We start from the raw sequence: 14,875 nt of genomic DNA, 5'->3' as shown, positions 1-14,875 counted from the left end.
TACCTGCTCAGCCTGGGATGCCATTTGGACCAAACTTTAAGGTTAACACTTTTGTTGTTGATTGGTTTTCCACAGTTCAGCTCGATGACTTCAAACGTTACCATGAAATCAGGAGGCCCGATCATCACTCTATCGGTGAGAAGACTCTGGTATTTAGATCATATTCATTCACAACTGGAGGAGAAATTCACATTTGATGCCAGAAAGTCCAAATTGAATCAAATAGAAAAGTTGACAACCATGTGTTAGTGTGAGGCTGATTCACCTGTCAATCAAAGGAACCAAAGTGTCAAACAGTTAGAAAACAGATTAAGAGGCGGCATCTGGTGGCCACTTAGAGGAACTTAAATAACCTTAACATTGCTTTTAGCTGGTAGAAGTTATGAGAACTTCTTTTTTCCTCTCTGTGCTTCATCCTCTGTAGGGTTCCCACCAACAGACCTCAACACAACACGTTGGTCCTTCAGGTACCACACAGGGGTAAGAAAGTGGTTTCCTTTAACTTTGTGACTACAAAAAAAACGTTATTTACGGTGGCCCTGAGAGGCCACAGAACGCAACAATAAGACAACATGTGCAAATAAACCACACCACAACGGAAGTGTTTCCAGGGGACACTTTTAAGTGATGCACACGTGTCAAAGTCAAGTTTATTTCATCCATAAAAATGGAAATTACAGTGCTCACACCCGCCTAATACAATACAATAAATACAATGTAATACAATACAATACATAAATACAATACACAATTTATAAAAATGTACGTTTGAAGTGCTTGTTGTGCTGTCTGATAGTCTGAGGTATAAAAGAAAGAGCATACCGCTTAGTTCGTGCCTCAACCATTGGCGTTTCCGGTATATAGACAGAACAACAACAGGACAATTTTAACAATTTTAACCATTTTATTCATCATAAATTTACTTCTGAGTACGTTTTACGTGAAAAATTAACTCTTTAGATTTTGAATATAGGCAGTCTCGCGAAAATCTTTGCCGAATTGACAATTTGCTTCAAAGTTGGAATTGAGTAGCTCCTTAAAGTGACTTGTTTAAATTATGACAGGCTATACATTAGATTTGGTAGTTAGTTCATACTCTTTCTTATTAGAAGTTGAGTTTGAGTCTGTATGATAAATGAACAGTTGTACATAAAATGCTATGACATGTTATGTAGACTAAAGGGGAAACAGCTTTATAATTATATATTAATTTATATACCTTTTATAATTTTAATTGCTAATTTCCATTTGTTGTCCCTAGGCATATACAGTGCACTACAGTAATATAGAAATGATAATTCCACATAACACTAATAGGAACACATAGGACACACCAGTGCATATGCCTACTTCTTTGTAGAATTTAAACTAAACTAGACTAAACTAATACACTAATAGTCGGGTTCGCGTTCTCTTTTGAATAAGTTAGGGGTATTAGAGCTAAACGATGAACAATGGCTGTGTGTGTGTGTGTGTGTGTGTGTGTGTGTGTGTGTGTGTGTGTGTGTGTGTGTGTGTGTGTGTGTGTGTGTAGGCGCCAATTTATGTTTTCTCCCGTGGGTGCTCACGGGTGCACGCCCTTCAAAAAAAAAAAGTGGACAGCAGTAATAAGCCGTAAAGAAGGTTTTCAACTCAGGACAGCACCACTTCTCACAAATACAGATAGGATTGGAGATGAAAAGTTAAACTTACACGTAACCGCAATCAGCTTTGTGGGAAATTAAGAATGTCCACTGGAAACACTTCCGTTGTGGTGTGGGCTATGCATGTGCATGTGTGTTGTCTTATTGTTGCATGCCGTGGCCTCTCAGGGCCACCGTAGTTATTTTTCTTGTGGGTTAAATCAAAAGTGGAAGGACTTATTTTTTTTCAGATCTGTCACCTAAATTAACTAATTTAATGGAGGAATATTGCACATAAAGATACCACACAGAGTACAAAAGTTGGGGTTTATGTTAAAGAAACACTTGGTTAATTCATCATGATGTACTTGGAGCTAAACAATCAATCATTCTGGTTTGATTGAAATAAACCCTCAATTTACCATTTCCATGTGAAATATGCTGGCTCTATACACGCTAAAAAGTACTGTTATTTACATGGAGTCTGGTGGGTTTGGTGATGGGGATTTTGGGGCTGTTTCACGTTAAACAAAAAGGATCTTCCTCCTTAACACAAAATACTATCTCTGTAGGAATCCTTTCCATTATTTTGTAAGACACTTAGAATAATAAGTCACTTAGACACCAATGCATTGGACAATAGGGTCCATGTTGGGAAAAAAAACAACAATACAACCCTTACAATACTTGCAATCATATTATTGTTCTTTGCCAGGGAGAGCCATGAGGTTCCCATGGAAACAAACCAGCTGGAGGAGGCCCTGATGATGAAGAGCCCGGTGGTGATGGAGGCTGTGCAGTTGCATATTCCTCGTCACCTCATCTTGCCAAAGCTTCGCGAGAAGATCCTTGCCAACAAATACGGCTACACTGACGTCCATGAGCTTCTCAAGGATCTAAACATGTAGATCCTGTGAACATGTATAAACGTTTTCCTACTCAGGTACTGCTGGAGTATCCAGCATGTTATTTGAAGAAGTAATTTGAAACAAAGCCGTTTTTATTGCCTTAAGTCAAAGACAATCCATTAAGTTTTTCAAATTAAATTGCACAAATTAAAAGCTAGCAACCAAACAATAAGTGTCTATTTTTCAGATTTTAAAGCCTTTCAAGACATATTTGTGATTTTGGACTGTGGAAATGAAATATACAATTAATAAACATGTTTGCTATGCTGTCTGTTGAAAACCAAAACTATTTAGTATAAAGAAACATGATTTCAATTGATTTTATTACGTATAAGTTGCAAAGCAATTGTAGAAAAGTTTTAATAAATCAAGTCAGGATTACAGTTCTTCAAAAATGAAAAAAAGCCAAATACAAGCAATTTCAACATTTTGCAACCACATAATTAGGGTCATGTTTAGGCAAATCACACTACTTGGTTTAGATAAATTGTCATCAAGATTACATGTTCATTAAGAAATGCAGCTAGTCCTTATACTGGCTCTGGACATTGGCATCGTCCAGTATGATTGTATATGTCTAGCTGTATCATGTATCAGCAAAACAATACACAAAATATGCATGTACATAATATAAGAAGTTGAAGAAGGAGCTGAAGAAAACAGCGCTATAAGTCGACATGTTAAGGTGCTGAGCTCTTGTGTTAGTTTGGGGTTCAGAAGTTGCAGGAATGAAGGTTGTTGGTGTCTGGGTAGTTGAGTTAGTTTTGGGTTTAATAGTTGGACCAGTGGCATATGGAGGAAATATTTATTCATAATTCAAATTGAAAGTCCAAAGAGAAATTGAAAGTCCAAAGGGAAAACAAAGCGAGATCAAATTAAAAATATTATTATTTTTAAAATTTTCCATTTGGCTTTGGCTTTTGGTCCGTGTACTTTTTCGTTCATTCGATTTTCATTTCATAATCAGACTTAAAAAACAAAAAACGAATGGTTATTTGATTTTCGTTTTAAAATACAACAATTGAAATCGAAATACAAGGCATTTTTTTCCTTTTCATGGTCAAAAGGGGATGGGAGAAATTAAAAATATGCTGTGATTTTCATTTTCTATTTCATATAACAAAAATAAAATCACTTGCGAAATAGGAATGAAAAAAGGTTTGTTTTTTCATATTCAGAGACCGGATGTTGTCATTTCCAAGGCGAAAGCGCCAGTCTAGCCTACCAGTGTTGCTTTCAGCCCAGGCTAAAATTACTTTGGAAACCTGTGCTCTTGATAATGCTTGGGGATTTTATTTCATAATGCCACATGTATTATTATCCCCTCTCTCCCTGCCTCCCTCTGACTCTCTGTCTCTACGCCGCCCCGCCGCAAACTCCCTAATCGAACCAGCTGAGGAAACAGACTTTCAGTTCACGGCTGTAACGTTACGTTACGTTGCCACCGTTAAAACCCAAACTTCTAAATAATCTCTGCTGATCTGGCAGAGAGTCACCGGCGGTTCGGGATCAGATCATGGGGATCAGACCTCCGGTGCTGGGTCTATTCTAATAGTAGCTGCTGCTGCAGCTAGCAAGCAGCCAGCACGCCCTGTGACCTCGGTCCCCACGGTTCGCCCCAGTGCTGACTGACTCTGGTCCGTCTGCAGAGCTGCGTTACCCGCTCTAGCTGAGCTGGGAATCTGCCGCGCTCGTGATTTATTCATATTTTATTTTATTTGCAGATAGTGATATGCTATGATGCACTGATGTCAGGCAGGCTTGCTGCTGCTTTTAGTCTGAGTCTGTGAGATAACCAAACTTCCTTTAAATATAACCAGGCTTCAAAATTAACTTTTTCGTCTACCAGCCAAATGGCTAATGAATGTTCAAATATTACCAGCCATTCAATAGATTACCATTGGGTTTTTTGGCTGGTGAGTGAAGCAAATCTACCAGCCACTTGCATATTTCACCAGCATTTGGCTGGTAAACGGTGCTAATTTAGAACCCTGAATATAACGTGCATATAAATAGATGGAATAAATAAAAGTCCCTCGAAATACATAGTAAAACATACATGTATTTAGGCTATTGAACTATTATGACTAAAGCCTGTATTTCATGATCTATTTCATAGCCATATGTATATTTATGTAAAGGGGGGCAAAAAACGGAAGTTAGGCTACAGATTCCCTCAGCTGCAGCCGGGACATTCTAAAACGCTTAACGGAAAAAGCTTAACTTTAATGTACCTAAACAATGATCAATCAAATATCAGTCAGTTATCAGTCAGATAACGTCCATAACGACTTTGGTTAGATTTTTGATCACTGTTTATAAACAGTGATCAAAAATCGCTTAACGGAAAAAGCTTAATGGTTAACCACGTTAAGCTTTTTCCTTACAATTTCCCTTAATGAAGCAGAAACCCTTAATGTCAGCTAACGTCCATAATAATTGTACTTTGGGTTAGATTTTTTAGTTTTCAGTGGTTATGAGGAGCAATATGAGAGAGAAATTTGGTAATCCTTGATCATTGCTCATTGATCATAGAGCGGTAACGCCAGCTCTGCAGAGTCAGTCCCGGGAGCGAACCGCGGACCGAGGTCACAGGGCTGGTGGCTACCTGCTAGCTAGCTGCAGCAGCAGCTAATATTAGAATATTAGACCCAGCACCGAGGCTGATCCCCGGTCTGATCCCCATGATCTGATCCCGAACCCCGGTGACTCTCTGCCAGATCAGCAAGCTTAACGGCAGCAACAGAACGTTTGCTGGGATTGTTAACGGTGGCGTAACGGTAACGTTACAGCCGTGAACCGAAGTCTATTGCTCCGCTGGTTCGACTCTCTTGGGGTTGCCTGCGGCGGGTAGAGACAGGGAGGCAGGGAGAGAGGGTAATAAATACATATGACATTATGAAATAAAAATTCCCCCAAGGATTATCAAGAGTATAGCTAGGTTTCCAAAGTAATTTTGGCCTGGGCTGAACACTGGTAGGCTAGGCTGGCGCTTGCTGCCTTGGAAATGACAACATCCGGTCTCTGAATATGAAAAAACAAGCCTTTTTCGTCGTTTCTGTTTTCTGAGTGATTTTATTTTTGTTATATAAAATAGAAAATGAAAATCACAGCATATTTTAAATTTCTCCCATCCCATTTCGACAATGAAAAGAAAACGCATTGTATTTCAATTTCAAATGTCGTGTTTTAAAACGAAAATCAAATAACCATTCGTTTTTTTGTTTTTTAATACCTGTTTATGAAATGAAAATCGAATGAACGAAAAAGTACACGGACCGCTTTTGAATTTAATATTTGGCTTTTGAATTTCAATTTATCATTGGCTTTTAATTTTCATTTAATATTTGGCTTTTGAATTTCAATTTAACATTGGATTTTAATTTTCATTTAATATTTGGCTTTTGAATTTCAATTTAACATTGGATTTTAATTTTCATTTAATATTTGGCTTTTGAATTTCAATTTAACATTGGATTTTAATTTTCATTTGGCTTTTGAATTTCAATTTAACATTGGATTTTAATTTTCATTTAATATTTCGCTTTTGAATTTCAATTTAACATTGGATTTTAATTTTCATTTGGCTTTTGAATTTCAATTTAACATTGGATTTTAATTTTCATTTAATATTTGGCTTTTGAATTTCAATTTAACATTGGATTTTAATTTTCATTTGGCTTTTAAATTTCAATTTAACATTGGATTTTAATTTTCATTTAATATTTGGCTTTTGAATTTCCATTTAACATTGCCTTTTCATTTGGACTTGACACATTTCAATGTAAATGAGGAGGCGTGGCCCAAAGGCTGGTGGGAGGGTCTGAAACAAAGGGGTGCAGAGGCACCTTATGAGCAGCAGGGGAGCTTTTTCTGCCTGGTGGTCCAACTACAGAACAACACTTTCCACCACAAAACAGGACTGTGGCTGCTACATTTGTCTAATTTTAACACTCAAAATAGAAGAAGACATTACAGATATAGTTGTCCACGTCAAGGGCACAAAAGAAATCACGGGTCAGGATGAGGCAGGCAGAGTTTTGATTCAGAAGACTCATTGATGATACTTAATGAATAACAAGGTTCTGTCAGATCCCAGTTTTAGTGGCAGCACTTTTATGGCATAGAGGTGCATTGTTTTAGTTAGTTTTTGTTATATTATATTGTTATATTATATTGAATAAACAGCAAACTTTTTAGCTGATTCTAATGCTGACTGACCTGCAAGCTGTTACCTCTTCATCAATAAAACATTGTTAATCCCCTGGAGGGTATTTGCATACAGTATTTGAATACATTTTAATTAGCATTTCCAAGTATAAATGCAAAAAAAGTAATTCAAAGTATTGTAAATACATTTCAGAACTATTTCAGTTGAATATTGTATTTGAATCTGCTTAAAAAATATTTCTTGCAGGAAACTACTCAGCTATTTTAGCATCTATATTTACAGTATTTGATACTGAATGTTAAACTATAGACTTTTACTCTCAAATAGACTAGGTCTAAAGGACCGGTTCTGTACTGTAAAAGGAGTGTTTTTAACATAGAGAGATAATCTGTTCTGCTTGCTTTATACTGTGAGTTGCCATCAATCCTCAATATGCACAGCATTGCTTTCACTTTTTCAACCACACTGGAGAGTGAATCAAATACCGTTTGTACAACCACCTTCCCACTGCCGCCTCCTGGTGGTCCTACTACAGAACAACACTTTCCACTGCAAAACAGGACTGTGGCTGCTTTTGTCTAATTTTAACACTCAAAATAGAAGAAGACATTACAGATATAGTTGTCCACGTCAAGGGCACAAAAGAAATCACGGGTTAGGATGACACAGGCAGAGTTTGGTTTCAGAAGACTCATTGATGCTACTTAGTGAATAACAAGGTTCTGTCAGATCCGACTGTATGAAATGCTATTGAATAATGGAAATTAAAGAAATGATGTAAGTGTGAGAGGGTAAGGTGTGCTAGATGTAGATATTGCAAGTCCTGACGTTGCGATGGAATGGCCAGATGTTGTAGGGAGAGTGCCCGATGTGGAGATGAGAGGTACGGATGTAGACTAGAGGCCGTTTTATGCTTCAGCGGAGGCTCCACACAGAGCTTGCGCCGTAGCCTACGTAAGTGAGGGGAGTGTGTTGTAGAGCGAGTGAGAGAGTGACGCGATTAGCTTCGTAGCGAGTTGTGACTCTAGAGTCATAGTGAGAGAAACAAAGTGTCTCTCCTGTTCTTTCTGACCAAGGTGAGAGATCTTTAGCAGGAAAAGTTAACCCTCTACTTGATTTCACGTTGTTTATGGAGAAGGAGAACCGGGAAATGAGTCGGGGTATGTGCATCGCTGCGACGTGTAGTTACATTTTTCGAGAGGTGCAGGTCTGACTACGGCGTAGGGTCCAGCGTAGACGCAGAGGGATCTGCGAGGGTACGTCATGAATTTGACGCAGAAGCATAAAACGGCCTTAGGAAGGGCCAGAAGTTAATGTGTGAGGGGCAGAAGCTGAAGTGTGACTGGCAGATGTTGAAGTAAGAGGGGCAGATGTTGACGTAGTTAAAGTGCATGGGGCAGATGTTGAAGTGTGACTGGCAGATGTTGAATTAAGAGAGGTAGAAGTTGAAGTGTGAGGGCCAGAAGTTGAAGTGTGACTGGCAGAAGTTGAAGTGCTAGGGGCAGATGTTGAAGTGTGACTGGCAGATGTTGAATTAAGAGAGGCAAAAGTTGAAGTGTGAGGGCCAGAAGTTGAAGTGTGACTGGCAGAAGTTGAAGTGTGACTGGCAGATGTTGAAGTGCTAGGGGCAGATGTTGAAGTGTGAGGGCCAGAAGTGGGTAAAGTGGATGGGGGGCAATTGCAGTTTTGAATTTTTGGGTAAAAGTCCGTAACAGTTGTGTGGAGCGGACACTGCGTTCCAGGAAACACTTTAAATTCAGCATCATCTCCCCTCAGTTCTTTATAGTTAAAAAAAAGGGGGGGGGGAAAAAGAGAAAAAAAAAAAAAAAAAAAAAAAAGGGGGGGGGAAAAAAAAAAAAAAAGCCTGTACATTGACAGGTGAAGCTGCTTTTTGAACAACGCTGGCCATACAGCTCGGAAATATGTGGCCCCTGTCAAACACTCTATTGCGTCTGTAATCTATGTTCCCAGCCTGGTGGTTGTAGGTCTTGTTTTTGTCTCCGAGCTTCATGTTCTTGTCATCTTCGTCCTCAAGCTGTAAGAGTTAAAGTCTAAATTAGGACTATAGACAAAATCATAAATCACATTTATTGTGGTCAATATTGAAATCGCGATTAATCACGATTACTGATTGAGTTTTTGAAAGTTGTTGCATTTATTGAACTTAAACAGTTAAATCAATACAAAAAACATACAAACAACTAGAACTGTGAACTTTACCTTTAGTGAACTTTTTGAATACCCCTTGTAATGTAATAAATAATATAAAAATATATTCAAATGTTTTAATATTATTAAATAATAAACACAAAATAAGATCAACCCTTGCAGTGCATTTTGAAAACAAGTACCGGTAATAAATAAAATACATCAAAATATATTTGTGTTATTAATCCTGAACACAAGACAAAGTAAGAGTTTACTTGCAAATGTAATTTCAGGCAGCGCTGCCTGAAAGGAGCTAGGATTAGGCAATGTTTATAGTTATGGTTATGGTTATGGTTAGGGTTAGGGTTAGGTGCCTTGAAGTCATCAGTTGCAGGGCTGCCTGGAAGGAGACGTTGGGGGCTTAAAACACCATTGAGCGAGACTGAAACCCAGGTCAAAATGTGATTAATTACGCAGCCCTAGTCTAAGTTAGAATCCAAATTCCATTACTATGAACACACACTAGTTAATTTTGACTCAATCCCACATACAGTATATTCCGTGTCGTAATTACTCACTAAATCAAGGGCGTAACTTTGGGTTCAATATTAAATAGGTTGAGATCTCCACTTTTGAGCTGAATTGAAATTGTGAGCAAGAAAACACTTCATTTTCTGCATTCTGGTAAATTGTTCTGCATCAATGTATGGTGCAAATGTCTTTAAGTATTTAAATGAAATCATAATAGGTTTATTTGGGGGGAATGCACTGGTCAGTTTTGATTATTGGGGTTGTAACGCCCCATCCCCCCTGTAAACTACGCCTATTCACTAAATAACCAAACGTTTACTATACTCTTCAGCTGAAACAGTAACAAATATAACATTTTCTCTTGTTTGATAAACTCACCTGGGGCTCTATCTTCCAGTCGTTTGCGGGTCTCTTTCCTACTCCCCCTCTGTACTTGTAAGCAGAAAACACTGGGATCCTGTTCTCGGTGTCGTAGAGAGTCACGAACCGTCTCTCGTTGTCAAAAGTCTGGCAAATGGGTTTGTATCGGTTCTGGTTCAGGATTCTCCCGCCTTCCAAGATGCCCGGGACCTGTGGCTGAGTTCCCTCGAGGAGAAACTGGTCACAGTCTGACAACGAATTTACCACTTCAGCCACTGTGGGAACAATGGACAGAAAGAGGGAGGCAGCGAGGGGATACCACGTATTCGGTGACGTCATCGTCCAACACTGTGTATCATTAGGTGGACGGGAGAACAAAAACAATATAGTTGAGTTAGGTTGCAATCACACATACACATTGTTTTATCCAGTTTCAACCACAGCAGGAGAGTTATCTGTTGTGATTAGGGCTGCAACTAACGATTATTGTCACTGTCGAGAAATCTGTCCATATTGTTCTGATATATATAGATTAAAAACACGGTAATTTTCTCGATTAATCTATTTCTTGTTTGGCCTTAGCCTGGTTGACACCAGACCTTCCTCAGTTGTAACTGAGAGTGGGTCTGGGGAAGGTTCATTCACAGCCCATTTCCAAAGGGGCGTCACCCCCTTGACGCTGTTCAAATGCCTCTGGGCGCAATTGGATAGTCCTTCAACCAATCAGAGCGATGAAGGAGATGACGTATGCAGAGCGACGGAAAAACATCTCAACCAGCGAGCATGTTGCAGAGCCTGTTGAGCTATCTTCATCGTGTAAAGCCAGCCTCGTCGGTTGTGATTGGTGCCTCGATTTGTAAAAATTGGAAATGGTTTTGAATGGGCTCTTGGCCAGACGGACTTGCAGAGTAAATCTCAAATTTGCCGGAAGTTCGTCAGGGTTTTCCCATGCTAGTTTGGCCTATGAAATGTTAGAAAATGGTGCATATTTGGATCAGTGTTTCCCCAAAAGCCCAAGATGACATCCTCAAAATATCTTGTTTTGTCCACAACTCAAAGATATTCAGTTTACTGTCACAGAGGAGAGAGACGGTGTGGAACGGGCTTTTTGGTGTTGTTTCTTCTTTGGTGGGTGTGTCAGAGATTGTTCAAATTTACCAGCATTTTAGTCCAATTAAACATTTTGCTACGTTATTTTGAGTTGCTCAGTGGGGCATGAAGCCATCATGGAGACAAACATTACATGGCACTGTGCGGCCCATGGAGCAGACGCACTAGAGACAGGCTACTTCCTGTTTACCGCTCCGCTAACTTAAATGGGGATTGAATGATTTAATCATACGGCTTACCGCTCTTTCCAAACTTTCCAAATGTTATCGGACCGAATAGATCAAATTCTGATAGTGGAACGAGTCATGTCGGGTGTGTGGTTGGGATGCTTGAAAATACTATAGGTATCCACTGATTTTTTATTGTACCATCTACACTACCGGTCAAAAGTTTGGGGTCACTTAGAAATTTCCATTCCACTCCATTATAGACAGAATACCAGCTGAGATCAGTTGCATTGTGTTTTTTAATCAGGGCAGCAGTTTTCAGATTACATTATGAGTTTACATAAATGCAAAAGGGTTCTCCAATGTTTTCTCAGTTAGCCTTTTAAAATGATATCAGATTAGTAAACAGAATGGGCCTTTGGAACATTGGATGAATGGTTGCTGATAATGGGCAATGTAGATATTGCATTAAAGATCAGCCACTTCTTTCTACAACAGTCAAGAACCCTTTTGCAATTATGTAAGCACATTATGTAATCTGGAAACTGCTGCCCTGATTAAAAAAAAACAATGCAACTGATCTCAGCTGGTATTCTGTCTATGATGGAGTGGAATGCACATTTCTAAGTGACCCCAAACTTTTGACAGGTAGTGTAAGTCTATAAGAAAAGTCTTTTTAGGCCAGAGGGCATCACGTGATGCTAAAAATCCACCATTTGGCTGCTATGTTCAATTTTCTTCAAAGCCTGGCGCACTTCCTGGGGTTTGTGGTTTCAACCACAGATGGATAATAAAACAGGTTTCAACACATTCTTATTCAGTTAATCTAAAGCAGGGAAAACATAAGTACATAAAAAAATGTAATTCTTCATGAACGTGCTAGAAAAGATGCCAAAACTTATTAAATAAATTACCCAAATAAACATTTTTAAACTTTAAATTGGTGATATAGTCTAGTCTGTGTATCTATTTTGTTTAACAGCAAGTAGAGTTAAGCTTAGAGTCATGATATCTATGGTGATATGTATGATCCTCAAAAAAATAAGGAAGCCAAACAATTGGAGTGAAATCTAAGTTTTCTGTTTTTCTAAAAACAAAAACATTTTGGAATACACTCAAAAAAAATCTGTCCAGTCGAGAGCCAGATCATGTCTGTAGCGTGATAGTCAAATTTAAAATGCTCATTATATTAACTAAAAAAACAGCCATTTAATTCACGTAAATATACAAATTATAGCTGTGCTTCTGCAAATAAGAATTTTCAATGTTTTCTAAGCCAAATGTGAGAAAATGTATACAATTTAAGTATAAACAGGGCAATAAACTCCAAGAAGAACTTACCAGCTTATGGACTGGCTTTCCAGAAATCATCCAAACCGTGTCTTTATGGTGTTTTTAGAGCACTGGAAACCAGACTGACTTCCTCAAATATCAAACTACCTTGTGGAAGAAGTGTGACTCATACTGTTAATTCAGCAGTTTATGACGGATGTGCTAACTGTCAGTCATGCAGTATTCATAAAGGAATAGTTTACCCAAAAAAACACAATTGTTAGTAGTACTCACCTCCCTGGGCTCTCTTTGGTCCCAGATAAAGTTTTCTATCGAATTATATTAAGGAGAGCGGAGCGCCCAAACTATGAAAGCATATCAGAGCAAACAGACTTCAATGGGCGCGGAACGAAAAACATCGAAAAAGGTTATAAAACGTTCTGAAAATTCCTAAACAGTATTATTCAAGTGTCTTGTATCCATTCATGGGCTATACAAATCCAAACGCTTTTTCGTTAATTTGTTGTGCACATGTGTGTATTGATATGCTTTTATTTTTTGGGCGCTCCCTCTCCAACACCATGCGATAGAAAACCCGTTTCTGGGACGATAGAGAACCTAGGGAGGTGAACTATGTAGTTTATATTGTTAAGTAACTGTTATGTATCCATCGAGTAAAAAAAACAAACACATAAAATTGTAAATATGGCCAACATATTATGTAGCATTACTATTTATCTCAAAACAACACCCTGCCTCAATAAATGCTAGCATGGCTGTAGACTCTTTACCCAAAGCTGATAATTGATTTGTGCCCAAATTAACTTAATAAAAATGAAAGTATTCTTTTCCATGACATGTTGTCAAACTTTATTGTTTTTCTGCTGTCAGTTACAGCGTTCTTGCTCAATACTGGATCAATTTAAAAGATTTTTGTTCACATTAGTCACTGGGAAACCAATGCACAATGTACAACCCTTACAATACTTGCAATCAATAAGCAATCGTATTGTGGTTCTGTGCCAGGGAGAACCAGGAGCATGGGCGATTTTAGACCCTTTTGCAAGGCACTGTGTTGGTGAAGGAGGCTCTGCAGATGGGTGTTCCTCCGCACCTCATCAAGCCAAAGGTTCACGCTAAGATCTTGTCCGACAAAGACGGCTACGCTGACGTCTGTGAGCTTCTCACGGATCTGAAGATATTGTAAAGGAAAAACTACAAATGTATGTATTTAAAAGGTTTCCTACTCGAGCACTGCTGACCTGATGAGCTTGTTGATGAACACTGTGTGCATTGGTATTGTTGATTAAAAAAACTTCTATTGACAGGTTTTGTGTAATTTATTTAATTTATATTGTTTAAATATTGAGAGTATTAGACATTATTAATCGCCATCTGAAGCCACCCAATGAGGAAAAAATGGAGTCAATGCATTGTTGAATTGCTGTTTAGCTTTTTATTTGTGCAATTTATTTTTCTATATTCATTGATTATACTTTTTTTTCAAAGATTGTCTTTCTGCTGTACAGATTTTAAAGCCCTTTGAGACATATTTGTGATTTGGGGCAATGAAGAAAAAAGAGTATAATTAACAAACATGTTTACTGTGCTTTCTGTTAAAAACCAATACAATGCTGTTTATAAAAAAAACAATTTAAATTGATTTTATGTATAAGCTGCAAAGCAATTGTAGAACAGTTTTAAGAAATCAAGACAGGATTACAATTCTTCAAAAATGACATTAAATTAGATCATTTTGGAAAGTTAAAAGCCACGATATTTAAATACATTTTAAAGCAATTTCACCATGTGGCAACCACAGAATTATGGTCAAGTTTAGGTAAATCAAACTACTTTGTTACGATTAAACCAAACATCAAGGTTACATTTGATTTAAGAAAATGCATCGAGCCCTTGTTCTACTGGCTCTGTATATTTCCATCGTGCAGTATTGTTAAAAATGTTTGGGAAAAAAAAAAAAAAAAAAAAAAAAAAAAAAAAAAAAAAAAAGAGAAAAAAAAAAAAAGGGGAAAAAAAAAAAAAAGAAATGCCCCCAAAAGTTTCAGGAATGAAGGCCATTGATGTCTGGTCGGGGGTGTTTGGGGTTCAGAAGTTTCAGGAATGAAGGTCACTGATGTCTGGTCGGAGGTGTAAGTTTGGGGTTCAGAAGTTTCAGGAATGAAGGCCATTGATGTCTAGTCGGGGGTGTTTGGGGTTCAGAAGTTTCAGGAATGAATGCCATTGATGTCTGATCAGAGCCATCAGTTTGGGGTTCAGAAGTTTCAGGAATGAAGGCCATTGATGTCTGGTCAGAGCCATCAGTTTGGGGTTCAGAAGTTTCAGGAATGAAGGCCATTGATGTCTGGTCAGAGCCATCAGTTTGGGGTTCAGAAGTTGCCGGAATGAAGGCCATTGATGTCTGATTGGAGGTTGTTTGGGGTCCAGATGATATTGTTGGACCACCAGCAAAAGCACCAACTATTCCACTGATAAAACTACTGATAGCACTAACTATTACACTGATAACACCAGCTATTCCACCTTCACCACCACCACCACCACGTCCCACTTTTCCTCCTTGTCCAT

The 14,875-nt window shown here is 38.3% G+C and overlaps 1 protein-coding gene across 1 annotated transcript; it reads right to left on the bottom strand.

The window, feature by feature from the left end:
- Nucleotides 1–7,962: 7,962 nt before the first annotated feature.
- LOC120572585 (endonuclease domain-containing 1 protein-like) lies at nt 7,963–12,400 on the bottom strand. Its single transcript, XM_039821907.1, has 4 exons — nt 12,359–12,400; nt 9,759–10,088; nt 8,572–8,736; nt 7,963–8,115 (listed from the first exon to the last, which is right to left on the bottom strand). The coding sequence occupies exons 1-4, from the start codon at nt 12,386–12,388 to the stop codon at nt 7,963–7,965; spliced, it is 678 nt and encodes a 225-aa protein (XP_039677841.1). The 5' UTR covers nt 12,389–12,400.
- Nucleotides 12,401–14,875: the final 2,475 nt, after the last annotated feature.

The sequence above is a fragment of the Perca fluviatilis genome, chromosome 14 (assembly GCF_010015445.1).
Source record: "Perca fluviatilis chromosome 14, GENO_Pfluv_1.0, whole genome shotgun sequence".
NCBI classification, from domain to species: Eukaryota; Metazoa; Chordata; class Actinopteri; order Perciformes; family Percidae; genus Perca; species Perca fluviatilis.
Note: the sequence above shows the minus strand (reverse complement) of the source record. Positions and strands in the feature narration are given on the sequence as shown.

Coding starts and splice junctions, on each gene's coding strand:
- LOC120572585 (XM_039821907.1), bottom strand. CDS start 12,388: ATGATTTCTGGAAAGCCAGTCCATAAGCTG. Junction 8,737..9,758: donor ACTGGAAGATAGAGCCCCAG/GTGAGTTTATCA, acceptor TAACTCTTACAG/CTTGAGGACGAAGATGACAA. Junction 8,116..8,571: donor AAGCAGCTTCACCTGTCAAT/GTACAGGCTTTT, acceptor AACATCTGCCAG/TCACACTTCAACATCTGCCC.